Below are 27272 nucleotides of genomic sequence, written 5' to 3'. Positions count from 1 at the left end.
CCACGTTTGGCGCCTTTCAGACTTGTCTACTAACATACCACTTTCGGCTCACACATGGTCCACGGACTATTTACAGACGAACGACGACGATAATGCACAGCACAGCACAGCGACACGCACCCAGCACGCGACGTTCTACGCAGAGTATTCCTTTTTTGTTTCCATGAAGATTGTTTAGAGCAGCGCCCATGAATTGATGAAACTGAATCGGGCATCAGAGTTACGATGGCGTTTACCTACACGGGTTTCAAGCGGGAGCTACGGTACTGGGAAATGGGATGGGACTCGACAGATTGTGTACGGAGTTACATGGGAGAAATATGGAGAAAGACTGCGATGATTTTGAGATGTAGTGTTTCGGCACGATGAAAGCTGAACTGCATGAGGCGTATAGCTGGAGACAGCATGGCGAGGAGTCACTTCTGGCGCAACCCTACTTTGCGAGGGAGACATATGGGAGATGGTCGGCATTGACTCACGGTTTCTATGATACCACGACGCGGCCGAGGAAGACATGAGCCCGTCCAACGCATGCGATGAGGCGCATTATGCGCGATCTGGGCTGATCCAGCTTTGATAGCCATACCAATGGAATGTCTTTTGACTGAACCATTCAACTTCGATCACCTTACATTGCGAAGCCCGTCTCGACCGCAAAGCGACCTCGCGCGTAGGGAAGCTGTTTTGAGACTGATGTCCGGGCTGCTGGCGCGGGGACTCCGCGCTCAGCCTCGGCTGGCGCCAACATTGAGGTCGTTTGGTGCTGTAGTCTACCGCGCTCTCTCACGATATGCTGGTACTGGAGAAGACTCGTAGTCGACCATGTACGCTAGGCAGCCCCTGTCTTTTGGAGGAAGTGTGCGTACACTGGCGATTGCTTTGAATTGAATAGCTGGAAGCATCTTCCTTCGAAGAGATAGGCGATTTCAGACTCCTGAGTCCAACGCAATAGCATAATATCGCTGAAAGAGGTGTCTGAGATACAAAAGACAAGTACATACTTTCTGCCGACAATTCATGGCACAAGGCTGCGACCGAGAACCGAGTACTGTATGCGTCCCCAAGTGCTGGTTCGAGCACATGCGCTCCTTGGCGGGGCGGGGCTCCACTCTGACGATGTCGCGCGTGCAGGGCTCGTAAGGAACAGGCCAGAGCTTCGGTGGTTGAGACCAGCGTTGGTTTTTTTTGCGGACGCGTGCTTGCCCAACCGCCGATAAGAAGAACAGTCGCATGTCGCTGCCAGGCATATATCTCTCTCGCAGCTGCCTCACTTCGTACCTGCTTCCTCACTCTCGAATACGCCTGCCTTCCAAACCTCCAAGATTTCTATCCTTTGCGACCACTGCCACGACTACTGCTCGATCGAGACACTCTCCACGACATTGCCCATTCATTACCGTTCGAGGCACTCAGACCGACTCAGCCAACATGGCCACTCTCGGAGCGGCATCGCAGAAGCACAAGGTGGCCATCATTGGCTCCGGCAACTGGGGTACCACAATCGCCAAAGTCGTTGCCGAGAACACTACAGCCAACCCCGACTTATTCGAGCGAGATGTCCAGATGTGGGTGTATGAAGAGCAGGTGACAGTGGACCAGCAACAGCAGAAGCTCACACAGGTCATTAACACCAAACACGAGAACGTCAAGTACCTGCCGAATATCCCTCTGCCTACCAACATTATCGCCAACCCGGACCTGATCGATACCGTACGAGATGCCACAATCCTGGTCTTCAACCTACCCCATCAATTCATTGCTCGTACCTGCGACACTCTCAAGGGACACGTCGTGCCATTCGCTCGAGGGATCAGCTGTATCAAGGGCGTAAACGTGACCGAGGACAAATGCGAACTTTTCAGTGACACCATTGGACAACAGCTAGGCATCTACTGTGGTGCACTGAGTGGAGCCAACATTGCTACAGAAGTGGCTTTGGAAAAATGGTCAGAGACCACTGTCGCCTACCACCCGCCGGAGATGGACAGCAGGCACCAGACACCAGTAGGCTCAAGGCGTGGGTCCGAGAGCGGAGCGCAAAAGGTGGGCTTGGACAGCGGGCATGTTGCTAAACCCGGCGTGAAGACGACGAAGTTGAAGGTATGTTTGCCCAAGATAACAATGCCGACACTTTCAGCATGCTCACAAGATTCTGCAGGCCCTTCCTACCGATTATCCTCCCCTCAGCCACAACAACATCAAGAAGCTCTTCCACCGACCATATTTCCACGTGCGAATGGTACACGATGTGGCTGGCGTCTCGCTCGGAGGAGCTCTCAAGAACGTTGTCGCCCTGGCTGCAGGCTGGGTAGATGGCTTGGGCTGGGGTGACAATGCCAAAGCAGCAGTCATGCGCGTGGGCATCATGGAAGAGGTCAAGTTCGGCAAGACATTCTTCAGCAATAGCGTCCGGACCGAAACTTTCACAGAAGAGTCATGTGGTGTCGCAGACATGATCACATCCTGCTCCGGTGGCAGGAACTTCCGATGTGCCAAAATGTCTGTAAAAGAGGGAAAACCTATTGGTGAGATTGAAGAGAGAGAGTTGAATGGCCAAAAGCTGCAAGGAACAAGCACAGCATATGAGGTGAATGCCTTCCTGAAGAAAGAGGGCAAGGAAAGAGAATTTCCTCTGTTCACCGCGGTATACAATATCTTGGAGGGCAACAAAAAGCCTGAAGACATTCCAGATCTCCTCGAGGATCGAGCTGACGAGTAGAGCTACGGCTCGTGCTTGGAAACGAGAACGGCAACAAAGACAGCAAGTGGAGACTGGAGCAATTGCTCTCCAGTCGGAGAGGAAGTCAGCGAGACTGAGATGTTCCGGCGAGCCGGCTTCGCGGACAACGGCCAGGGACAAACTAGGAACCCCAAAGCGCAGCTCGTCCTCGGAGAGACGACGTGGGAAGGGACCATTATCGACGGCATCATTACGTGGCGGGGATAGGCACCTCGCTGACGTTGACCGTCGGATGAGTGCGTGCATTGTTACAGCGACAGTGCTCGAGTGAAAGTGACAGTGCATATGCAACATGAGCAAGTCTGTACCATGTGGAACAGAGTGGCAGCGAAAGCCAATGGGTATCCTGAGCATTTATAAGATCCTACGTACCAGCAACAGATCATGAACGAAACGCTAAATGACAGAAAATGGAACGACCGCATTATTTCAGTTTGAGCTTGCCCAGGAGATCTTTCCTTGCAGCAAAGCTTCTCCATCGCTTGCCAAAAATGTCTGTGAGATATTGTCAGTCTAAATCGCGATTGCTCTTCTGCATGAGGAGAACTTACACATTGGCACAGTCAATAGACAAACTACCACCTCAACGCTGCTGACCCACATGAACGTAGGTTTGATGCCTGCTTCCACGAGCCAGTCGTAACCAGAAAATGTGAGCCCAAAGGAGAAAATATTCTTGAACACGAGCAAGCAAGTGAAACCCTCAATGGCAAGATCGCGATGCGCATCGACGATGTAGAGCGCACTAGCCGTAGCACCAATTACCATACCCGCAACTTCCATGCCGAAGAAGAAATCGGGCCAGAACCAGCCATATTTCCAAGTATTGTTGCCCGTAATACCGAACCCGTATAATCCTGCGCAACCGATAACGAGCTGGGGAATGACGAGTAACATACGGAATTCAGGTTCGTAAATTCCGTTGTTCTTCTTCGTCAGCCAGATCATGAAGCCGTCGCCGAAAAGGCCTGAAATGCCGAAACCTATGAGAGCGCCGATAAAAGCTCCGGCGTACATGTAGCCTGTTTCGACTTCGTTGAACCAGAGTGGAGCGCCTAACATGATTGCCGCGAGTACGATACCGATGAGGACGGTCCAGCCGATGATCAAGCCTTGGATGAGACATGCCCAGAGGAAGGAGGGGTGGAGGAAGAGAGGAAGGGGCCGGATTAGGAGTTTGAAAAAGTTCTCGGGAGAGTGTCGGCCGTTGAACATGGCGAGGTTCTCGCGCGTGAGGAAGGAGAAGTTGGCATATTGGTGGATGTTGCCTTCTGCGGTGCTGGCTTGTCGTTCGGTGGTGGATTCGGCTGTGGCTTTTTCGGCTTCGTATGTTTCGCTGTATGTGGTCGGATTGTCGCGAAGTTCGTGGCTGGAGCTTGAGGATCCATCGGAGTCGCCTCGACGGTGTTGCTCGAGATGAGCATTGAAGCGTGGGTCGCGGTTGTAGGCTGTTTCTGGGCAGTATAGGATGACTGCAGGGAGTAGGCCTGCGGTGAAGATGGCGATGAAGTAGAAGGTCCACTCCCAGCCGAGCTTGTGGGTCATGATCCCCACGATCACAGGTGTGAAGAAGGCTCCACCGAAGAGGCACAAGTTGCTAAGTGCCATGCGAATGCCGACTTCGTGAACGAAGTACAGCTCGCCGACGCTCACGTTGACCAAGGCTTCGAAGGGTGCCAGTGCCACACCTTGGAAGAAACGCGCTGCAGCCAGAGAGTCGTAGTTCTTGCCGCTGGCCCCGCCCCATACGGAGGAGATGATGATCAAGACGGTCGCTATAATATAGAGATGTCGCTTGCCCCAAATACGCGCGCTCGGAACTGAGGCGAAGCCTGCAATACCGACTCCGAGAAGGTGCCATCCTGTCAGCAGCGCGATCTTGGTGAAGCTCTTCTTGAAGTGTAGTGTCAGTGTGAGCGTGTTCGCGGCCAGCAGTGGCGACAGCGTTGATGCGATCACGGAGAGCAGACACAGCACTCCGCAGATGACATCGCGCTTCCATAGCGGCCAATTCTGTGCATTCAATCAACACCTTTCTGTGCTCCCATGTGTCCTGCTACTGCCACATACCAACGGATCTTTCGGATCATCACTGGGCTGTGGTACCAAAATGACCCCATTCTTGCTCCTCTTCAACTTCGATGTATCGTTGCCGCGTGCGAGGGAGGCGGCCGGGTTGAGGTCTTCGAGCGTCGCAGTGCCTGCGAGGGGTCAGTCCATCTGCCTTTGTCGCCCATCCGCCACACCTGCAGTCCGTCGAATGCCGCGCGCTGTGGAGGGGAGGAGCAGTGCGTCCGGTGGTAGCGCTTACCAGGCACGTGTGAGAGCTTGTAGTCTTGCAGTACTCCCAAACCCATCTTGCGCGATGTGTCTGCTGTGTGTTGTGAGAAGTCGCAGAGTGCGCAAGACGCACAAGCGATCTCCAGTAGCTGGAGGCCAGGGTCGAAAGCATATTGGGCCAAGGGAGAGCAGATCAAGCTAAACCTATGCAGGGTTTCCAGCTGTGTAACTGTGTTATAGGCAAAGACGGCCGCCATTCCAACACCCAACAACGTACGGGGCTGTTGCCGTCGCGAGCCTTCGAAAATCCGCACATCATCGCTGAGAGTATCGCTGTCTTGTTCTCACTCTGGCCATGCTATACGAGCCAAGCGTGCTGTACGGTCTCACGAAGTTATGCAAAACAAGGCCAATCAAGCACGTTGGGAACGACAGGCTTCACGAACTCAGTGAGCAACATCGTGGCACCCCTGCGATGATGCCACAACATGTCCACGAGCTTCCGTGCATAGATGACGACGACGCTATGGGCGAAAGTCCGTTGTCTCGCAGGTGCAAAATCAGTACCTGCGACACACACAGCTCAGATGAGTGGGATGCATATCTGAAGGACAACTTAGCACTTCCGGGCTTAGCTGTCGTGAAGATAGGATATTATGCTCGACATGAATTCAGGTTGAATTGAATGCCACCGCATGCCACCGTGAATCAGACTGCACTTCTGTAACTAGCAGCAGAAAATGGAGAATTTCTTCAAAGCTCTACGGCTCCCGCAGTTGAGCTTTCACTGCGAGCATACGCTCTTGTGCTCTGCGAGTCGAGACTTCATCACGCATCTGGGCATACGATGCTGGTCTCCGAACACCGCAACCAAAGAAGCATAGGGTATGCGGAAAAAGTTCTGGCTGAACTGGCTCGGAAAAACGCGATGTTCAGGCGATGAGGAAAAGGAAACTCCAATCGCGGCGACCTACGATGATCCGCATGAATGCCCTCGTCCCGCAACAGTACAGAAGAATACTGAGATATTGTGTCTGTACTCCCTTCTCGGACACGTCGACCCATCGCCATAATGAAATGACCCATCGAGAAGACGCTTCCTATATCCAGGAGAAATCGCTCTAGAGCACCACGCCTCCGTAGAGACTGGCAACATACACCTTGGAATGCTCGACGACCACAAGGGCTGCCGTGTGAGCCTGATGCATGTCGTGGCTGGCGCTCAAAGTTTTGATCAAGTTGTCAAAGAGGAGCGCGAGGGAACGCAGACTTTTGTATTGTGCGGCAGAGCGGACGGGCCCGCAGCGCGCCAAGGAAATGCTCGCCGAGCCGAGTTCTGCCTTCCGCGATTCTCGCGTCGTCAGGCAACTTCGTCAAGCGCCGACCACACCACACCGCGCTTTGCTCGATAACGAACCTTGCCGCTTTGCAGCCACATCATGAAACATGTCTGCAGTCAGCGAAGCCGTCTGGGCCAGACAATCATAGCGTCTGGCGTTAGAGAATAGCACATGGCGTTGCTTCTCTTGTAGCACCGCATGAACCACCAGTTGAGTCAAAAAGCCCTTTCCTTTGACTACCTTCATTCTTCTGCAAAGACAGAAGGCCTTCGCGATGGCTCGGTAGCTCACCTTCGCTTCACCACAGCAGTGACAGTATAGGCTCGACACCCCGGCGCCACGATTCTGCCACAGATCGGCAACGACACAGCAGGTTCTAATCCTTGCAAGCCATGAGACCGCTACGAAATATGCAAGGGACGACATCATACTGTGCCGTAATTGCACTTCTCGTCCTTTGTGCATATACAAAAGAAGTCGCCAGCACCGTGTCGTCAACTTCTACAACCTTTGTGGCAACAACAACAATCACGGTTACATTAGACTCCGCCACTCTCAGGTCCTTTGCCCAGCTATCGCATACTACACTGCCTTTGCCGCTTAACGCGCTGGTCGCGGGCTCTGATAGAGACACACTTTCCAACAGTGCAACAGCAACAATAACAGTCACCCTGACAACAGCTGTCAAAATGTCCTCCGACTCCCTCCAATCACAAGCTTTGAACAGCACCAACGAATGGAGATCACGGCACATGGCAGAACCCGTCCAATGGAATGACACACTAGCGGAATACGCACACGACTGGGCCAAGGGCTGCGTCTGGGAACACTCTGGAGGCCCTCATGGCGAGAACCTGGCAGCAGGATTCGAGAATGCGACACTCGCTATCGACGCTTGGGGAAACGAAGAGGAGAAGTACAACTACAAGAAGGGGAAGTTTACCGAGGAGACTGGTCATTTCAGTCAGCTGGTCTGGCGCAATACGACTTCGATCGGGTGTGCTGAAGTTGAATGCGATACTGATGGTGATAAAGGCGTGCAGGGAAAATACTTGGTTTGCGAGTATAATCCTGCTGGAAATGTTCAAGGACAGTTCAAGTACAATGTTATGAAGTCTGGTATGGATGAGAATGGGAATCCGGGTTTTGGTAGCGAGGGGACGAGGTCGTGGAGTAGCCCTCGAATGCTGGTGCTGGCGCTGGCTGTGGGGTGGGTGATGGTGAACTTTGCGGTTTAGGTGGTGCGAGCGAGTACTGCCATGCCACTTTGAGTGGTGTAATGTTAGCGAAAGATACCCATTTGCGCGCGAGAGTCGCCGGGTGCGGCTATGTATGTACGACTTGATGTGAGATGGCTTTGAAGAATCTGGAGCACAGAATTCATGATTCAAATTGTCTGGAGACTTGCACTCGTACGCATGCTTAGTGCGTTGCATGCTATCTGCAGAAGACACGGAAGTGTATCTCTGTCTGTGATGCCGCATTGCATATCATATCCATTGGCGCCATGTCGCTGCGTCTGTTCTTCGTGAAACTGAGCATGCTGGACTAGTATTCTCGCACCTCCTCTCACGCTGCACTCGACACTGCACACAACTGTCTATTTGCCTTTCCCGCCTGGAGCCGTGTAAGTAGAGCCACCCTGCCCGTCGTTGTAGTACGTGGATCCGTTGGGGTCTATTCGAGCCAATTAGCACAAGCATACAAAGCCTTTGGAATAGTACGAACTGGAATAGTAGTAGCTCCCGTCAGTGTTGCTGTAATGGTACGAGTTGCTGTTGGAAGCAGAAGAGCCGTAGTCGCGAGAGCAGTAGTGGTTGCCCTGTCGATCTATCAGTGCTTATGCCTCGCAAGGTGTGGTCATATTTACGATACCTGCGAGTTGGTGCCGCTCGAGTTGATGGTGTAGCCGCTGCCACTGCCACTGCTGCCACCAGTGGAGCCGGAGCTGGAACCGGAGTTTTGGGAAGACATGGTGTTGATTTGATTGTTGTGGGGTCTGGGGATGTTAGTGTGAGATGTACAGAAGAAGCTATTGGTGGCTGGACGTCCTTTTATGGTAGACTCCAGGGCTTGAGGGTGAATCAGGCCAGCAAACAAGTCGCAAGCACTAGAACGTGCCTGCCTCACTGACCGAAGCTTAGTGGGGCGCCGGGGTGCAGGTGCCCGCTGACAGTCAGTCACAAGACCAGGAAAGAGTGAATGCTCCTTGGTGGGGGAAGTGTCAATCGCCGGCCTATGCCGGTTACGCGCATTGGCATATCAGGGGACGTGTCTCATTTTGTGATGTGATTGATCGCGCGTTCTTCCGCCTGTCATGTGAAGAGGCAGTCAATTGTAATCAGGTCGTTTTGGTCGTGCTATCGGCACTTCGAAGAGCTGTTCCACAGCAATGATGGAATATGGTCCTTTTTGCAGCTACAGGGTAGCGAGGCGTAAGAAACTTTCCACAAGCATGTGGAATGGTCTGACCACGGCGGGGTACACCCATTGACTTCAGGACTGTGCCACGCCGATGCTGCGCGCAGACTATTCCAATCTCTCAAGCTGTTCGTCATCGTCAAACATTTCCGAATACTTTCTCTTCAACATCATCCGACGTGATCGAATTGCAGACTCGGAGCGATGACCCAAGTCGTGTCGCCGACGGATCTCGGGGGCATTGAGCCCGTCGTGCATTCCCAGCATGAGTTCATGGTCTTCTTCAGCAGTCCAGCAGACCAACTTGGAGCGTGTCTGGCCTTGCGCTCTCTGGCCTACACCGGCCTCGTCTCGAAGTCGTGACGAGCAGCCGCCTTGGACATCACCTGAGAGACGGTGGTCCTCTCTCACCGTAAGGTCTCGCACAGGAGGCTTGCATGCACGGTGCCGCGCAGGCTCGCCGCACGTCTCGCGCGACTGAGCTTTTGCTGCTGGCCTCATCGGCGGATCGCGAGCAACCTCAGCCTTCTTCACCGGCGGCTTGCTGCTCAAGTTGCGCTTTGCCAAACTTGTACATGGCGGTCGATGCTGAGAACCACTTGGCTTGCAACCCCGCTGCTCTATTCCGTATGGCGCTTCTAGGGCTGGAGCGACGGCAGTGACAGGCCCGTTCGCCAGTTCCCTCAAGACATCCATGTCCAAGACATTTGGCAGCACGTAGCCTATTTCGAGCAGATCATCGTATATAGAGTTGAATGTGCGTACAACAAACTGGAACTCCGCACACATATCGTCCGGGCATTCCGGACGCTGCTGGTATCCTACTCTTGCTCTTTTGATTGAATGTTCTGCGGACCTCGTGCGCGTCACAAGGCCTTGGACTGGAGGTTCGTCCCCAGAGGCGTCATCGGAGATGTCGTCCTCTAGATCTAGTAAGATCGGATCCTCACGTCGTCCAGAACCTTTCGGGCGCGTGTAGGTGACAGCTGCTGCAGTGTCGACGGCAATATCGCTCTGACACGTCGTACTGCAAGAAGCTCGCGTTGATTCATCTGGCGGAGAGCTAGGTGGCGTCTGTAGACCAGACACGATCTTGGCTCGCTCCTTCCTGCAACAAGGCATTAGCCCAGGCTCGGCATAGGCTCCAAACTGACAATACTTTCCATTTGCGCTCCGATCGCGACCTCCTAAGGGCGTCGCGCTGTTGTCGGCGTTCTGGCGCCTTGCGTCTCACATGCTGAACAAACCCGTGGGCAGCAGCATGCATTGCTGCGGAAGAATCGTTTCGATACACAACAGGTATTCCAACCCGGACGTCGCCCCTCATACTGACGAAGGCTCTCGTACCATTTGTGAATGTTGTGAAGCACGAGAGTCGAGGACCAAGTGCACGACGCGTGGGAAATTGGTCGCACGCGCTCCCTGGCCACGCGAGCCTGGTGAACCATAACCAGACGCCAAAGCCAGAGGCATGGAGAGTCTACCACGACGCACGGGCGTAGATCCCAAGTTGTAGGTGGTGGACTGAACACCTAGGCTTGATCAAGTGCTGAAAATTTGTCAACAAATGCTATTGTGCAATCCAAGTACTGTCTGGAGTCTGTCTGATATCTACACCTTTCAGTCATCACTTACATGCCGTGTGTCTGCTTATCATCACGGCGCGTGCTCACCAGTGTGAACCTCCGTGCTCTGCTCAATGCATCCTGCTCATGTGTTGCCGCATAGACTCAGCTATGTCCAATGTGAAAAATGCTCTCTGCGCCCCCAAGGATTCCCGTCACTTCAATGACGACGTTAAATATTGTGCTCACGGTCCATAGCGCGATCAAGCACCAACCGATCTTCCTGCTCAGAACCCACTTGTTGAGCGGTACTGCGATCAATAGTCCCACCAGTGTGAGCAACAATGTGATGCCGCTGACGATGAGTGTTTTGCTGACTTCCATGTGATATGAATGAAACTTGAGATGTTTGCCAGGGTGCTTCTCATGTCGTCTTTCTGCGCCTTTGATCAAGATATACGATCCGCTCAATCCTATACCAAGGAGGATGTTGAGCATGGGACCGCCGAAGCAGGCAGATAGAGCCATGACAGGGTATCCAAGCTTCGCCACCGTCACGTCAGCAACGAGGTCTCCCAAAGAATTGCCCACTGCGAAGATCGTAAGGCCCATGATCGCGTGCGACATGTTCAGGATGACAGCCAAGGCCTTGAGCGCCCCCACCACTTGTGCGGCGATCGCTGATATCCAGGCGATGGCGACGACAAATCCAGCGAGGGACAATATTATCCTATATGGTTCCGGTAGATGGTATGGTGTCGTGGTCAACAGTATTGGCACGAGCAGCACCAATGATACGAGTAGGCAGATGAGAATGGCTCTGACAAGCCATGAAGTTGGCAGACCATCTGGCGCCTGGATGTAAATCGAGAGTACGATCATAATCGGAGCCGTGAAGAGTTGTATCAGCGTCAACCAGCGATTCCACAGCTCTGGGGCACTTTCAAGATCGCCAGGCTGCGTGTTATCCAATGTTCGTGGTTCTGCAACGATAGAGCCGTGATGTGAAGAAATCGCACCTGACTTGGTGTGATACGATTGCTCTGCGTGGACCGCAGCACTGGCCGACGATCCATGTCCGGTGACGCCCTGCGTTTCAACACCATGCGGATGAGGCGTTTCTGGATCATGCATCCATTCTGGAGTCAGCCCTTGTATCCCTCCTGAGGTTGGCGTGAGCAGTGCGGTATTGCTTCTCGAACGCGTTGAGTCCCAGCTCATGTCTTTGTGAGGATGCTCCGAGATTGACCCGCTGGTCTCGGATTCCTTCTCGTTCTCTACCACTGGCAGGGTGATGGTCAAGAGAAACACACTCGGCGCGGCAACAGCACCGAGGCATTTCCCGTACCATGTCTTCTCGCCCCAATGATAGATAGTCGGGAATAGAGCTTGAATCATGACCCCGGGAGGAGGCAACACACTGTACGGCCATATTCTCGCAAGCCTATCTGGGCGACGGGGCCGTTCTTGTTCTGCACTCTCATCTGCAGCAATGGACTCTGGCGAAACGATGCTGGATAGCTGTGGCGCAGCAGAGAACATGCTTGGCGCTCGGGTGCTCAATGGAGACCGATCGCTGCCAGTCACTGACGGTGATGGGAAGTCTCGGTACGCCGGGAACGGAGATGTGCTTCGCGAAGAGCCTGGAGATCTATCTTTGCCAGGTATGATGATCTTGAGCAGTGTTCTAGCGCTGGGCACACGTGCTGGCTGTGACCGATCTTCGGCAGAGGAGCTGCGATCTTGCCTGGCGGAGCTGTAGAAATAATCGCTATTAGCGCTGGGTCGTCCTCTGGCGTCTTCTGGCGTCAAGAGCGCGGGCGATGGTCGGACGTCGGTCTTCGATCGTTGACGCTGTACGGGAGCATCTCCTCGTGGAGAAGCCGGCTCGATTTGGAGCAGTGGAGACGCCGGTGCGTGGGCGCCGTCCACAGACGGCACGGTGAGACTGTTCGTTTTCTTGTGCATAGATCTGTCCAGATGCGCAAGATTCTCTGACGATGGTATCGGACTCAATTTCTGCAAGTCGGGGTTGACACGTAAGGCTGCTGCATCATTTGCGGACACTGCTCTGGTACGCCCAGCTGGCGCCGAATGTGGCACCTCCAATTCACGCTGTTCGATATGGGGCTGTACTGCATGAGGTTCGTCGTCCTCCGTCGTCACCAAAATTTCGTATGGCGGCCGAGCTGCGGGGTCAGAGGTCGATGATAACTGCTCCTGCTGCTGAGCAGTGGTGAATGTTGGATCGTCGGAGTATCTGCGCGAGTCCAGAGGGATCGTCTGTATATTGCGAGATTTTTGCAGCGACTTGAGTACTGATTGGAATTCCAGAGCGCCCACAAGTGACGGCCGCACTGGTGTGACGGTGTTCCTCCTGGAGCGGGTCGGCCTCGTCAAGCGCATGTTGCTTGCCAACTCGCTCATCCACTTATCTCGCTCTTCTTCCTCTACATCCTCGTCTCCGTCGTCCGCACGTCGTGATGAACCCGCCTCGAGCGCGGCCCAATCCTCGCGCGACGCACCTCTAGAAATGCTAGGCCTGCTCGAATCCGGAGCTTCGTCTGGATCATCACGATATTCTTCATACTCATTGTCCAGCTCGTCCTCCACAGGTACGAAATGGCTTCGCACCGCGGCTTCCTTTTCTCTTCTTTGCTTCTTGCGCCCCAACCACCAGTGCCAGCCCACGACGAATGCCACATAGAAAATGTAGTACACCACCATAGACGCACACTCCCAGAAGTGGAGTCTCCCATCCCACAAAAACACCATGCTGAATGCAGCGGCCACGGTGAAGAATCCCACGTCGCGTATGAAGCTCTTTCGAGCCACATGAAATGGTCTGATGAGGGCCATCGAGCCCGCCACGACGGCGGTAATAAAGCCTGCAGCTCCAAAGAGCTCGCCGACAGCCAGACTCCCGCTGTCGGTGCTCATGGCAGCGAAGGTCGAAAAGACATCGGGGCTGCCGTTGCCAAAGGCCAAAAACGTTACGCCGGCCACGCTCTCACTCATGCCGAGGATTCCTGAGATAGTGCTGAGGTCTATGCAGAAGAAATCGCTGGCGGCGATGCCGATGGTGGAGAAGAGGACGCCCAGCCATGAGACCAGGACCAGGAAGGCCACGGGCTTCGCGTTGTGCAGTCGGCAGAAGTACAGCTCCAGGTAGGCGGTGAAACCACCCTCATCGGCAGGGCAGTGGGCGCGAATGTAGGCACATTGGTCCACTGCGGTGTGCACCAGTCGGCACTCCTCGTCGCTGCTCAGAGGCTTGAGCGGGGTTTCGACATTGCGGGTGTACAGCGCTCGCTCTCGATATCCGGCAGATGGTCCATAGGAATGGGAGAAGAGGGAGTAGGCGGCCAAGCAGGTCGCGATGCAGAGGAAGATGTAGAAAGCGCGAGCAGCGCGGTATTTCGGCCGCGAGGCTAGGCGTGTGGGCGGACGAGGCTTGTGGTGTTCGCGGGCAGGTTTCGCCATGATGGAGGACGCATCTTCCGCTCGGACGGTCGACAGGGGAGGCGATAGCAATAAAGAGGGGCGCGAGAGGCGTCGAGGCGACTACTGCGCATCGCGGGTGTCGAGGGTTCGGCGCAGTGCGGGCGCAGTACAGAGACCGCAGAGCTGGCGAGTGGTGCCCTCCGGGACGGTCGATGGAAGTGAGCCAGCAAGCAAGATAAGTGCACCGCCACCCACGGCGTCATCAGTGCTCGCCGACGTGGCAGATCTTCGATTCAGGCATCCCTCAGGCACGCGCCGCCACGCGTGGGCTGTCTCGCGTCGCGCCGCACATTTCCGCTGGCCAGAGCGGTGCGCATGGTGACGGCGGTGAGAGCGTGCGGTGAGGAAGTGCTGTCGTCGCTGCCGGCAGTTCTGCTCCGCGGCGCGCTCGTCTCACATCCGGAGAATCGTCTGCAGTGGCACGACACGACAGGTGCCGACCTTGGCGACCGGACCCTTCGCCGTTTTGTTTACACGGACGTAAAGTTGTAAACACGCACGTCGCAGAAGCACGACCCCTGCATGATTGTGTGTAGGACGCGGTGTTGAGCCGACGTAGCGAGTCGCATCCATTCTGCTGCACGATACGACCACCGCTCCCTTCCTCCTCCACCATGCCTCGTGTGCGCGCGACTGGCGGCGCCTCGGCCAGCTACGCCCCGTCGCCCGTGAAGGGAGTGCTGATTCCGCTCAACGACGACGACGAGGAGAAGGCCCAGCGCCTGCAGAACCGCAAAGCCTTGCATTCGCGCCAGATGTCGTCCCTCAAAGCCGCCGCGACTACGCCCCAGCGCAAGCGGAAGTCGCTGGGGAGAGGCGAAGGAGATCCCGCGACGCCCGCCGGCGACGACGATGACCCATATGCAGCGCGAGGAGACCATGTAACGCCGATGAAGCGGGTGCCCATTCTGGCCAATTTCGAGACGTGGATGAAGATGGCGACCGACAACAAGATCAACGCGAACAATTCGTGGGACTTCGCCCTGATCGATTACTTCCACGACATGAGCCTACTGAAAGAGGGCAACGGCGTGAATTTCCAGAAGGCGAGTTGCACCCTGGACGGGTGTGTCAAGATCTACACAAGCCGAGTGGATAGTGTGGCCACAGAGACCGGAAAGCTGCTGAGCGGATTGGCAGACAGCGGCAACAAGAAGCGGAAGGGCGGAGAAGTGGAGGATGGTGCCGAGGAGGACGAGGACGATGAGAACGAGGATGGGACGAAGAAAAAGGGCAAGAAGAAGGCGCAACGATCTGCTGAGGCCACTCTTGCGACTTCATTGGATACGCTGAAGCTCAAGAAGATGGAGTTGGAATTTTCTGTGGACCCATTGTTCAAAAAGGCTGCGGCAGACTTTGATGAGGGTGGTGCGAAAGGCCTTCTCATGAATCATTTGTCAATCGACAGCACAGGACGGATTGTGTTTGACAGCAGTGATGATGCGCAGGATGCGGATACGGACGACACTCGAAGGGATAGCATGGAGCCTGAGGGCGACAACGAGGACAAGTCGACGATCGAAGCACAAATACAGGAACACGAAGACGGTATTGTGGACGTTACTGCCTTGGGCGCACGATTCTTCCCCGATCTGACTGCACTGGACACGCAAGATATTTGCCCATCGCTCAAAACATTCGAGCTCGGGGCGGGCGGCGATGGATCGCTCGATCTGCCCTTCCTTAAAGCACCGGAGAACTGGCGAGACGAGCATCCTGAGACCAGCAGCGAGGACCAAGGCGCGGACTCGAATGAGCAGATCGCAGCTTTTGGCGACGACGATGACGAAGGCCCTATGGGATTCGATATGCCCGCAGATGTTGGATTCGGTGAAGGCGGCGAAGCGTGGGCACGAGACGCTGCACTACAGCCTCAAATGCGCGTATATGACGCTTCAACTGGCCCAGACGCTGGAGATGATCCCGCCGCAGAAGTGGGCGTGTTTGATACGAGCAGCAACACGTACGGAGTGACGCTCCAGCATCGGCCGCACGATCAAGAAAATATCTTGAATTACTTCGACAACGCGCTGCAAAAGAATTGGGCCGGACCTGAGCACTGGAAAATCGCACGCATAAAAGAGGCCAATACGGTCAAGCCTACACGAACGCGCAAGGAGAAAGAGCCGTTCGAGATCGACTTTGCGGCGCCAATGTCACAAGACTTGGCGAATTTGCTGTACACGAGTGCGCCAAACAACAGCAGTATATCGTTGCCGAAGAAGGAATGGAAGAGCAAGGATCGAAATCTGCTTCCGGACGACAAACATTTCAACTCAAAGGACCTCCTCAAACTGTTCTTGAAACCCAAGGCTAAAATGGGAGCACGAAGATCCGGTCCTCAAGGAGCTGGAGAGGTAGATGAGGCGTATTGGGCGGCGCATGGGGCGGAAGACGCGCAACGTCCTCATCCAATGGACTCGGACGATGTTGTACAGGGCGACTACGATGCCAACTTCTTCCAGGACGATGGACTGCCAATGGCTGGCGGGCCAATGGATGACGACGACGATGACTTCGCAGATGCTCGAGAGCACTTTTCTCCTGGCGCAGATGACGCTGCAGGTCCAATTGGTGCTGGCATTGACAGCGTCGCTGGGCCGACCGAGGGAGGCGCCAGCGGAGACGCTTTTGGTGCCAATCTTGTGGCCCAGTCACGGCGGTCTCGACCTGAATATGTACAGTATGCTCGTGTGGCGAAGAAGGTCGATGTGAGGCGACTAAAGGAAGAAATGTGGCGGGGAATTGGCTTCGAACAAAGGTCAGTACATCTCTTCCCGGGAACCTTGAGCATTGGAGGCACCCTGATGTTATTTCCTCTGTGGCTCGGGGAACCACCGCTTCACGATTTGTGATACTGACCATCTTTTCTAGGCCAGCGCCGCAAACTCCAGCCGCACGACCATCCATTCCAGCTCTTTCCTTTGACGACAAGTCGACGCTGCGGTTCACAGACATCATGAACAACCTGCAACATGTTTATCCAAAGCAACAAATGAGCGACATCAGCACATCATATGGTTTCATTTGTCTGTTGCATCTCGCAAACGAAAAGGGGCTGGTAATTGAGAACGTGGATGACTGGACCGACTTGACGGTGCGGAAAGACTTCGGCGCCATCATTGCGGAGGGCGATATATGATGCGGTTTGCACTCTGTGTCGGAGCTTGAGTCTGCCATGCAATTGAATATGGGCAGTGTACAGGCGTTGGATGAAGGATGATGAGACGAGGCATGCTGGCGTTCTGTTCTGAAGGGTCAAAGGCTTCGAGCCTGCCGTTTCGTATTGATGCATGGGATGGATTATTTTTCGATCGCGATTTGAGGTGTTTAGCACGAGGCGGTTGTAGCATTGCAGTGAGCGGGTGGCCACATCGTCCACGTGCGAGAAAGAAATACTCACTATCTGCGGTCGCAAGCCGTGCTTTCACACGCAAGCAGATCTGTCAGAGCCTTTGCGGCGCAGGTGAGCGCGCGCATTCCTTCTTTACGCGATCATGAGGTGGCGAGGAAGGCGCCATGGGGAAGTCTGCAGCCTGGACCAAATTTAACATCAAGTCACTCTTCAACTTCCGCCCTACCTTCAAGAGAACACCACAGCACGAAGTGTCGTCGACGGCAGAATGGCAAGCATGGGGCTCTTGAGCCCGACTTTACACATTGAGGTTCTCATGACCAGCGCTGTCTCGGCTCAGGCACTGAAAGACATCCGAACAGCCATCACGCAGTTCTTGCACAAACAATACTGGGGCTTGAAGCTTGACCAAGAAATTTCCGGATACGAAGACATCGCACACGCGCACCTGATCGCCCGAATAGACGTCGCAGACTACACTGGTCCGCCGCAAGAAGGAAACTGTTACGTCCTGAATGAGGTCCAACTAGACGTCGTCATCTACACACTCCGAGCCTTCGAAGAAGCTCGACCACGTCGCAGAATCAGCCAGTTTGCAGCTGAAGATGAGGTCTCGCAGACACGCATTCTGCCTCTGCCTCATGTGGCTCTGAAAGATGAGTGGAGCTCGCTGATTTATGGTGATCGTCTTCCTTCGCAGCTGCTACGCTACCTCTGCCGGATGTTGGTTGTGATGAAGCAGCCTGGGCTCAATCTGAGCTTGTTCAATTGGAATCGGCTCTGTCTGCTGTAAGTGAAGGCTGTCATCAATCTCAAGCCCGAACACGGTCTGATCTGTAATGCAGTCATGGGCCTCCAGGTAGCGGCAAGAGTACTCTGTGCCGCGCACTGGCGCAGAAGCTCAGCATCCGACTCTCGGGTATGTTTTCTCAGGCCGTACTCATGGAAGTCAACACGACAGCGATGCTCTCCAAGTACTTTGGCGAAAGTGGCAAGCTTATCACTTCACTGTTCGACAAGATCCACGGCATGGCACAATCTTCTACGACGCTGGTTTGTGTTGTCATTGACGAAATTGAGACCATTGCCGGCTCGCGAGAAAAGGCCAATGCTGGTGGCGAGTGTAGCGACGGAGTTCGGGCGACCAACCAATTACTCACTGCGCTTGATCGTCTCAGAGCGCTGCCCAACATTGTCGTGCTGTGCACGAGCAATCTTCTTGGTGCGATTGTGAGTGACGATGCGTCTTTCTGGTACCACGAGTAATACTGATGGCTGCGACCAGGATCCAGCATTTCTCGATCGAGTCGATATCAAGCAGTTCGTGCCTAGCCCGTCTCAGTCAGCGATTTACAACATCTTCCGGTCCTGCTTGAACGCGCTTGTCGCGGACGCAGCACCAGATGGAACTGCACACCCAGTATCGCCAAAAGAAGCTGATTCCCCAGCTGAGACTCCGCAGCAGCGTACGCAAACCTCTCCCGAGGACGGGAGCACGACCAAGCCCGAAAAGCCCTCGATTGCAACGTTGGAGCAGATGAAGATTGAGTATTATGAGCAGCCGGAAGCAGCTTGTCGACGATTGTGGACCATAGCTCGGAAGTGCGAGGGGTTCAGTGGACGGAGACTGCGTCGTTTACCTATACATGGCCTGGCAATGTACACATGGTGCAGCACGTACTCCCTTGATGATGCGGTCACCGCTCTCGAAGCAGCAGTCGATGAGGAGCTGCAGGTGAAGTCGAGTGGCACTGCGTGAACTCATGTGAGGAAGCTCGTCATGAACTCTTGCGCCCGACAGCGAACCGAGACTAGAATTACTTAGCGTTGCATGCCAGACGAACGTCGAAAGTTCCATCGCTTTTCCGTATGTCTGCTCTGTACAGCACCTCGTTCGCAAACCAATCTTCCACTGGCCTTGAGCCTTGTATCGGAAAGATGTGGAGGACGCCAGTGTTCTTCATACGTCAGACATGTCGTTCCACATGCTCGCCGGCCTGGTCCGCCCCTCGCCTTGGCGACGCAAGCAAGCCCCGCATCCAGCCAGTGCTCGCCATTGACGAGATCCAGATTTCGGAGAGCTCGCATATCCTCCCTGCACTACGTCAAATCTCACACTACCCTCATCTATCTACTCTACTGCCATTGTGAACAATGACCACTCTCAAAGGACCCGGCGAAGCCAAGACGTACGATGGTATGTCGCTCTGATGAAGCAGCCCCTCCAACCTCAATGACGAAGCTGACCACGCACGACTCTCATAGGCGCGAACTTGCGCATCGGCATCGTCCACGCCCGCTGGAACACAAAAATCATCGACGCTCTTCTCCAGGGCACCCTAAAGTCGCTCAAAGCCGCCGGTGTCCGACAAGAGAACATTGTCATCCAAACCGTCCCAGGCTCCTACGAACTGCCCTACGCAGTCCAGAAGATGTTCCAAGCCTCTCAATCCCAACCCACAGGCCTTCTCGCCTCTGCGACCGATCTCCTCGCCGGCAGCACCACCGATCTTACACAGACAGCGAAAGAGGGCAAGAAAGAGGGGCCGAGCAAGGAGCCTTTTGATGCTATCATTGCCATTGGCGCATTGATCAAGGGGAGCACTATGCACTTTGAATACATCTCTGACGCTGTTTCGCATGGCCTCATGAAGGTCCAGTTGGATCTTGGTGTGCCTGTGATCTTTGGACTGCTCACGTTGTTAACGGAAGAGCAAGGGTTGGAAAGAGCTGGAATTGATGCTGCGGGTAAGGGACATAATCATGGTGAAGACTGGGGATCAGCAGCGGTTGAGTTGGGAGCGAAGAGACGGGGATGGAATGAAGGGAGCTTCATTGAATAAATGCTATACCCGAGAGTACATTTTTGAAGCCTCTCTAGCTCGAGAGTCCAGATCGTTCAATGATGACCAGCGATCTACATCGTGTATCGACCTTCTCACCTCCAACAATCACGATTTCAAAGCGATGATGGCCGTGGCTAGCCGGATGTGAAGTTACATGAGGGTAAGGTCCGCACATATTGACCAATTGTCCCCTTCTGAGCACGTCCATCGCCAGGCCACGATACATAATGTCTTCAAGGTTCCATTTGTGGTTGGTCGAAAGTCCAGAGTGAAGGCATCGGAGTGCCAACACAAGACCCCGAATGCCACAAATTGGCCAACTCAAGCTGCGAGCGAGGAAATCCATTCTGTTGTGATCTTTCAAACTCCCAGAGTGTTTTCACTCACCACATTCGCGGCTAACGAAATCGTCCAGTAGTCGATGAAGCCTAGCTTCCTCGTCTTCTCCTGCAAAGATTGAATCGATAGCTCTTCGACTGAGGTCGACTATTTCAGTCTTGCTCAGATCAAAATGATGGGCCGCCAGCTGATATTCATTCGAGAGGGGACTCCCAAAGACTCCCACATCGTCTGTCTATGTTCTGTCAGCCACTTCAAACGGATCTGTTGTCGAAGCAATATGGATACTAACCGATAACGCAATAGGATTTCCCCTTCCCTTCCACCTCCCAAAGTGATGATCCACATATCCTCCTTCTCCAGGCAACATCTTCGCAAGCACATTACAACTCAAACACAATTCCAACCCCACCCCCTGTCGTCCAATCTCCTCCTCAATCACCGGCGTCGTATGAATCACATGTCCAATCCGATCAGGTTTCCACTCCAACAACATCTCCATCTCCTCCTCCGTACTCGAAGCCGGCACTTCAGCAAAATGCAACGTAACCTTCAACCCATGTCTTTTCGCTTCCTCAAAAGCAGGAGCCAAATGCTCAACAGGTCCCACAGTAGGATTCCCGCAAAGATCCACGCCCACTACGCCACGAGATCGATATTTCACCGCAAATTCCACAACATGGAGTGCTTGTTCGAGAGTATTGCGTCGATCAATACTCAGGATCAAATATGTCGGCATATCATCCCTTCCCTCAAATGTCTCAATAGCATCTAAAACACCTTCCAAATATTCTTCCCTTTCCATTCCCGTCTTCTCATGTCGTCGTGGCGTGGTTCGCAATTCTAGATATCTCACCCCATCTTCTCGAAATGCTTGTAAAACACTCTTCGTGGAAAGTTTCACTGCTTGGGGAGTATTTACCAGATCGTAAATATACGTGTCAAAGATCTTGAAGAATGTCGTAATGTCATGGTGTTGTTTTCCAATTGGTTGTAAAGCAATAGATGGGTCTTTGAGGTTTGTTTCTGATTTGAGCCAGATGTCACGTAAACATTCGGGACTGATGCTGCCTGTGAGATGAGCGTGTAGTTCGATCTTGGGTAGTTTGAGAGCGAATGAAGTGTCGATGGGCATGGCTGGATTGATGACCAACGGGCCCCGACTTCTGACTGCAGTTGCTTTATCTTTCAGCTTGAATGCCTAATCTTGTAGAATGGTGCTGTAATTGGAGCTGGTAGAAACTCGTGTGGCATGAGAGACTCTGGAAGCAGTCGCGAGGTGCTAGACGTTAACGCCAGTGCTATCTCCGAGTGCCTGAGGCAGACATCGGATTCAGTTCACATCCAAGTGGTCCAAGTTTCGTCTGTTCAACAAATGGTGGGAGTGCAGATGTATACCATATCGTGGCACTGGCGTCGCATGCGTCTAATTCGTCGATGCTATCTACATAGAGTCATATCTGCTGAAACCTACACCACGCTTAACGCTCCAGAAAACAGGTGGATTCACGCTCCAGAAGACACGCCATCGGGATTCCACTCCTAGTCGAAGTCCATGGGTTTGTCTTCTAGTTGTACGCCCTTCGTCTCAGGTGATTCTGCACTAGGGGCGACGTCACTGCCTTCACCGTTTTCAGTCTTGCTGGCGTTCGCGAGCGACTGGCGTCGCAGGCCGCCAGTGCCGCGTCGCCCAGCCACGCCTCGGGCGCGAGAAAGACTGTCCCTCTTCGTCGGTGTCTCGGCATCTGGTGTCATCGCCACAGGCGATTGCTCTTCGGCAAGATTGTATTTGGAAGCCGGCGCCTTGACGCTAATGTTGCTGGCGACAGAGTCGCGAGTTGTTGATGTCTCTGCTGCTCCTGCAGGTGTGCTCTCGCTGCTGCCGGAATAGAAGTGACCAGGGCTCATGAAGTCACTGGCTGAGGTGATCGAGGCAGAGACCTGCGCAGAACTGCGTTGTGTGGTTTCGGTGCCACTTCGCTCTCTGCCAGGCTGGCTCTCTGCTGGTGGTGGTTTGTGGAACCCGTTGAGCGCAGAATCATGCGTGCGGGCGGAGGGAGGGCTCTGCGGTGGCACACTCAGGCTATCTCTATGGCCTCCAGAGGACGTGCTAGAACGATCCGCAGTTGGCGACATTACGCGGGCATTCTGCGCCGCAGTAGTGCTAACCGGGAATCTCGTTTCTGGTCCACGACTACGATCACGGCGGTGACCGGGTAGCGGGACTCGCGTGTCAGCTGCCGGCGCTGGGCTCGTCGCTCTGCTTCTAGGCCCACTGGAGGCATTCGTGTGTTGGGCTGCCGCGATGGCTCGGTGCCGCTCTTCCATGGCTTCTTTACGCTTAGATTCGTCGGTGGAAATCGCTCTCGTCTGCCGCGTGCCAGACGCCGTGTGAGTTAAACTCGACTGCCGTTTTAACTCTCCAAATATTGCGTCTTTGTGCGCGAGCAGATCTTTAATCAGGCGAGCGTTGTACCTCTCATTCATGCTGAGACCAGTTTCCTGCTTAGGCCGCATAATACATGGTGCCAACACAGCAGCCAGCTTCGACACGTACTCTTCATCGGCACTCGTCAGCTCCACCAAACGAGTGAAGTGCGTGATGATAGCATCCAGTGTGGCAATATTCGCTAGACGAAGCTGACCCAAAGTCGACTGTATGACTTGAATGCGCGCGGCTTCCGACGTTGATTGTGCCGTGGAGGCGTAGATGGTCTTGATAATCTCGTAGACGTGCGAGCTCACCAGGCTATCAGGGAGCTCGAGCAGGTACAACTTCAGGACGGCAGCGACTATCGGCACTTCGTATTTCTCCAAGGTAGCCTGAGACACAGGCCCGCCTGTGTTGACTTGATTGCGCAGGTGGTGGGTCGCAGCGAGGGGAACTTCCACCAGCCAAATGCTCCGACGTGCCTCGTCACCTTCAAGATCGGGATAATGCGAGTCCAGAAATGTTAGAATCGACGTAACCAGCAGTGGAACGCGCTTCTTATCCGCCCGCGCGCGCAGCTCAATGTCCACACCGAAGGTCTGCTCTTCGACTTTGTTGTAGTAATTCTCGTATATCGTCACTTTGGGCACGAAGTTTCCAGTACGGTAGTTCTCGAGCAAGTACCGCAGATCGGCCAATGGCTGAACGGTCTCCTGGAACAACATCATATTGTCCACACTAGACTGCAGCGAGGGTATGACGTTACTGACGGCGCCGCTAAAGTCCAGGATGACGCTCTTGATGGCTTTCAGTCGATCCAGCTCGCAGCGCTCCATGAATTTCATGTGATCTACCATGGCAACCTCGAGGCTGCAGCGGAGACCGTCGAGCTTCTTGACCGCCGCCTTGTACCGCTCATCAGCTTCTCGTGCCTCTCTGCGCAGTCTGTCGGCCGGTGTCTCGTTTGGATGTGCGTTGTTCAGTGGATTCCAGCCACCGAGATATTCGCTGACCTTGTCGCCAATGACAGGACTACCTGGCACGGAGTCGGAGCTGGAGGACATCATTGTCGAAGAACGGTGGAGCGGACTTCTCTTCTCTGGCATGCCTGTCAGTTGAAAGACCTTCGTCTTCCACTGATACTTCATCTTGCTGCTGTTTGCAAAACTGTTGCCCACATTTCCTACTAGACGTAAAAAGCCATGATCGCACAGATCCTGACCTATACGCTCAGCGTACGCGACGCTGTTTGCGCCCAGGTGGCTCTGCACATACTCCGTAATGTCCGCACCAGAGCTCGTGTTCTGATATGTGCCCAGGATGGGGACCTTCGTCTCGCCCAGCGGAATGGTCTCCAATGCATGTGTCAAGATCTTCTTGACCTGCTCGGGCTGGTAGGTTACGTCCCCTATGTCGATTGGCTCCGGCTCCGGCTCTTCTTCTGCGATCTTGATACTGGGCACACTCGTGACGCTCGTCGCCTTCGGTGAGTTCGTGGCAGCCGCCGATTGTGGATCCTGAAATGCCAGCTTCTCCTCCTCGTCCAAATCCTCCACTCTCCGGCATTTGTTGTAATACTGGCTCCGATATTGTCGCACTGTCTCCGCCTGTCGATCGTGTGCTTTGATGCGACCTTGCAAATCGTCCTGGCTATTCTGCACACGCGCAGCATGCTGGTCGCACCACCGGCTGAAAGGGTTGACCACGAGTTCTCGGATATTTGAGGCGATCTTTTTGTGATTCTTCGCTTCTTCACTCATTTCCGCCCGCACGCCCTCGTATGCCTAGCACGCGTCAGTCCTGATGCAGCGCACTCCTGCAGCCAATTGCGACGAACCTTCTTGACACTGGCGCCATCATCCCTCTGGAAGCCTCCGTCGATACGGCTTGTTGCGCTCTCGATGTCCGCCAGCCGTTGTCCGTATATATCCTCAGCTTCAGCGCGCATTCGCGCTACGGTAAGAAGCTGCTCATTCTCCTGCACACCCTGCTGAAGTTTCGCGAACAATACGCCCAATCCTGTGCTCAGATTAGCGATTTGTAGCAGAGAGCGTGCGCTCAAATCCGACCTCCAGCGTAGTCGGCGGACCAAAACGAGGTCGCAAACGAGGACATGATGAGCAACGGGCCCGGTCGTGCAGTGGTCGTTGGCGATGTCAGGCACGGACAGCGGGCGAGCGGTCGGAGTGTGTTGTTGAGGCAGACATGAAGGGGAAGTCGAATGGCTCGGTGAAATGATGCAGGGTCATGAGCTCTGTCGTACTTCCCTGCTCACTCAGCTCAGCCAGGCGCCGCGTCAGGCCACGGTCCCTGCCGACAGCCAAACGGAAAGTCGGAGGCATCCATCATTCGTGACTTCTCGCCGAGACCTTGATTCCACGACTGGCTCGCGTGTCGACACGCAATGGCTCAGATGCGCTGCTCAAGGCAGAGATACGAGGAGTGAAGTATCGTCTCAATGCGACCTTAACTCCACGACTGCCTCACTTCTCGAGACAGTGAGCGCTTAAGGCAGAAATACCAGGATCGAAAGCCACTCGGCAGGCAGCCGATACGGCCAGCGAAATGGATTCTCAAAATACATCCACTCCGCACCTCTTGTCGCAGCCTTTCTCTGCCTGTCTTATCTCAATCAATGTTATGCAATGCCCCAGATACGCTGAGCAACGCAGAGAGGCGAGGGACGGAGCAAGACACGAGTCCCTAGGGCAGACACCCAGTACGAGGCGTTGCTGCAAATACGAGTTCTAGTTTCGGTGGTACTGGCCAGTGGGGAAGCAGTGTTGATCCAAGTATCTGTTTTCCCGCTATAGAGTAGGTCACGCCGCTCATTTGCGTCCTCTGGGCGACCCTACGAATGTACCTGAGTGCAGGTTGCTCACATCGTCGAGCTCTCGTCTACCATCCCATCGTGCATTGCGACACGTTTGGTGGCTTCCATGGGCGAGCGAGCATGCGATTCTGGGGTGTCGCACACGTGATCTCGTGCATCAGTCGCGTCGCGCTTCGCACCGCCCTCCCCCACCCCAGTTCAGTTTCACGCCGCTGCTACACGCACTTCCGCCATCTTTCACAAATGGCGAAATCAAAGTCGAAGCAAGCAGCGGCGGTCATACAACGTCAAGACAGCTCCGATGCAGCCTCTGAGCCGTCGCAGTCGCAGTCGCAGCAGATCGACACCACCACCTTGACTCTTGCCATCAAGAAGTCGAAGCAGCAGGTAGGAATGCGCGCCACACGCTGCATTGATATTCCATTTCATTTCTTCACTTTCACTGCATATTGCATCACGAACTTCACTCACCTGCCCCCAGGCCAAAACCCACAGGGAAAAGCGCGAGAAGGAAATCGAACGTATCCGCGCCAGTCGTCTCGAGCAAGCAAACACCAAGCTAAACGCCGCTCGGGCAAGAGGCAATGAGAGACTGTACGTGATCAAGAGATCACGACTCCCAACCGCAGCATATGCCATCAGGACTGACATCTCCCCAGCCGTGCCATGCAACGTCCCAAGATCAAGCGCTTGCAAGAACTTCTCCAACAAAAAAAGGCCATCGAGGAACTTTCCGAGCAATGTCACATCTCCCTCGCACAAGCCTGGACAGCAACGTTGAGTCAAATCAACCAAGCAGTGAAAGATCGCCAGGTGGATTGGGAGGAGTCGTCGGACGTATCAGACGAATAAATCTCTCCTCGGCCTTGTTTTCATTCTCTGTCCCGCTCCGATAGATATGATGCTCGAAATACCCTAGACGAGGTAGAGGTAGAAGGAGCGAGTAGAAGCTTGAAGTCCTGATGAGGCAGATAATTAAAAAGCAGTATGAAGGTGTGTAACACAAGTCCTACCACCAGTCCCAAGTAGGTATTGCCCTTCTCCAGCGGCAGCACCTGTCGGCAGTTGCACAAACGCTCCAACGTCCAAGGGTTGTATTCCAAATGCAAAAATCGTCACCAGACGAAGCACGGGCCTTGGCATCCGCCATGACATTGCATGATGACTGCGTAGACGGCTCGCCATTATTTCGCGTTCCAAACAAAAAAAAAAGGGCAGCGTACTTCGCTCCTCGCTAGCATGCAGAAGCGTGCCTCACCAATGTGTAGGGCTGAGGCTGTGCTTGTGCCGAACGATCAAATCATCATCAACCTCTCGAGCCGATGCTAGTGCACACTTTAAAGGAGGCACAGCACAGAACAGGGAACAGAGGAAAACCTGCCTTCTGCGTCGATCTATGGAACCAGCCGCTCAACATTATTGCGTTCCCTGCACTGCAGTCTAATAAAATACATCGCACATTCTCTGCCGTAGCTACTGCAGTCTGCAATTCCGATCGTAATCGCTTGTTTTTACCCAGTGTTGCGCTTTTCTTACGCTCGCATTCGCGCCCAGACGTTGAATCCACCAGTCGCTTGTTGGTGCTTTCTTCGTTCCTACTTGCCCCATTTTCCAAGAC

The 27272-nt window shown here is 54.2% G+C and overlaps 12 protein-coding genes across 12 annotated transcripts; 6 read left to right on the top strand and 6 right to left on the bottom strand.

Annotated features, from left to right (window-relative positions):
• Window positions 1-1230: 1230 nt before the first annotated feature.
• On the top strand, window positions 1231-2719 carry RHO25_012784 (Glycerol-3-phosphate dehydrogenase [NAD(+)]; the record flags this gene model as incomplete). Its single annotated transcript, XM_023604080.1, has 2 exons — window positions 1231-2100; window positions 2159-2719. 2 exons carry the CDS (start codon window positions 1231-1233, stop codon window positions 2717-2719), a joined length of 1431 nt encoding a protein of 476 aa, XP_023450479.1.
• Window positions 2720-3164: 445 nt separating this feature from the next.
• Window positions 3165-5097, bottom strand: RHO25_012783 (uncharacterized protein; the record flags this gene model as incomplete). The annotated part of the gene is made up of 4 exons (XM_023604079.1): window positions 3165-3235; window positions 3292-4753; window positions 4811-4941; window positions 5052-5097. 4 exons carry the CDS (start codon window positions 5095-5097, stop codon window positions 3165-3167), a joined length of 1710 nt encoding a protein of 569 aa, XP_023450476.1.
• A 1952-nt stretch (window positions 5098-7049) lies between these two features.
• RHO25_012782 (uncharacterized protein) lies at window positions 7050-7598 on the top strand (the record flags this gene model as incomplete). Its single annotated transcript, XM_065603588.1, has 1 exon — window positions 7050-7598. One exon carries the CDS (start codon window positions 7050-7052, stop codon window positions 7596-7598), a length of 549 nt encoding a protein of 182 aa, XP_065459660.1.
• A 362-nt stretch (window positions 7599-7960) lies between these two features.
• On the bottom strand, window positions 7961-8334 carry RHO25_012781 (uncharacterized protein; the record flags this gene model as incomplete). The annotated part of the gene is made up of 3 exons (XM_023604078.1): window positions 7961-8037; window positions 8089-8182; window positions 8236-8334. The coding sequence occupies 3 exons, from the start codon at window positions 8332-8334 to the stop codon at window positions 7961-7963; spliced, it is 270 nt and encodes an 89-aa protein (XP_023450477.1).
• Window positions 8335-8889: 555 nt separating this feature from the next.
• Window positions 8890-10048, bottom strand: RHO25_012780 (uncharacterized protein; the record flags this gene model as incomplete). The annotated part of the gene is made up of 2 exons (XM_065603587.1): window positions 8890-9885; window positions 9941-10048. 2 exons carry the CDS (start codon window positions 10046-10048, stop codon window positions 8890-8892), a joined length of 1104 nt encoding a protein of 367 aa, XP_065459659.1.
• A 463-nt stretch (window positions 10049-10511) lies between these two features.
• On the bottom strand, window positions 10512-13829 carry RHO25_012779 (uncharacterized protein; the record flags this gene model as incomplete). The annotated part of the gene is made up of 1 exon (XM_023604077.2): window positions 10512-13829. One exon carries the CDS (start codon window positions 13827-13829, stop codon window positions 10512-10514), a length of 3318 nt encoding a protein of 1105 aa, XP_023450474.1.
• Window positions 13830-14464: 635 nt separating this feature from the next.
• Window positions 14465-16992, top strand: RHO25_012778 (uncharacterized protein; the record flags this gene model as incomplete). The annotated part of the gene is made up of 2 exons (XM_023604076.1): window positions 14465-16611; window positions 16725-16992. 2 exons carry the CDS (start codon window positions 14465-14467, stop codon window positions 16990-16992), a joined length of 2415 nt encoding a protein of 804 aa, XP_023450475.1.
• Window positions 16993-17473: 481 nt separating this feature from the next.
• RHO25_012777 (uncharacterized protein) lies at window positions 17474-18964 on the top strand (the record flags this gene model as incomplete). The annotated part of the gene is made up of 3 exons (XM_023604075.2): window positions 17474-17994; window positions 18051-18435; window positions 18491-18964. The coding sequence occupies 3 exons, from the start codon at window positions 17474-17476 to the stop codon at window positions 18962-18964; spliced, it is 1380 nt and encodes a 459-aa protein (XP_023449948.1).
• A 395-nt stretch (window positions 18965-19359) lies between these two features.
• RHO25_012776 (uncharacterized protein) lies at window positions 19360-20048 on the top strand (the record flags this gene model as incomplete). The annotated part of the gene is made up of 2 exons (XM_023604074.2): window positions 19360-19402; window positions 19471-20048. 2 exons carry the CDS (start codon window positions 19360-19362, stop codon window positions 20046-20048), a joined length of 621 nt encoding a protein of 206 aa, XP_023449947.1.
• A 382-nt stretch (window positions 20049-20430) lies between these two features.
• Window positions 20431-21525, bottom strand: RHO25_012775 (uncharacterized protein; the record flags this gene model as incomplete). The annotated part of the gene is made up of 2 exons (XM_065603586.1): window positions 20431-20625; window positions 20683-21525. 2 exons carry the CDS (start codon window positions 21523-21525, stop codon window positions 20431-20433), a joined length of 1038 nt encoding a protein of 345 aa, XP_065459658.1.
• A 407-nt stretch (window positions 21526-21932) lies between these two features.
• RHO25_012774 (uncharacterized protein) lies at window positions 21933-24936 on the bottom strand (the record flags this gene model as incomplete). Its single annotated transcript, XM_065603585.1, has 3 exons — window positions 21933-24605; window positions 24659-24840; window positions 24891-24936. 3 exons carry the CDS (start codon window positions 24934-24936, stop codon window positions 21933-21935), a joined length of 2901 nt encoding a protein of 966 aa, XP_065459657.1.
• Window positions 24937-25897: 961 nt separating this feature from the next.
• Window positions 25898-26506, top strand: RHO25_012773 (uncharacterized protein; the record flags this gene model as incomplete). Its single annotated transcript, XM_023604071.1, has 3 exons — window positions 25898-26041; window positions 26136-26248; window positions 26314-26506. 3 exons carry the CDS (start codon window positions 25898-25900, stop codon window positions 26504-26506), a joined length of 450 nt encoding a protein of 149 aa, XP_023449954.1.
• Between the last annotated feature and the right edge of the window lie 766 nt (window positions 26507-27272).

This window comes from Cercospora beticola, chromosome 9 (genome assembly GCF_033473495.1).
Source record: "Cercospora beticola chromosome 9, complete sequence".
Classification (NCBI taxonomy): domain Eukaryota; kingdom Fungi; phylum Ascomycota; class Dothideomycetes; order Mycosphaerellales; family Mycosphaerellaceae; genus Cercospora; species Cercospora beticola.
Note: the sequence above shows the minus strand (reverse complement) of the source record. Positions and strands in the feature narration are given on the sequence as shown.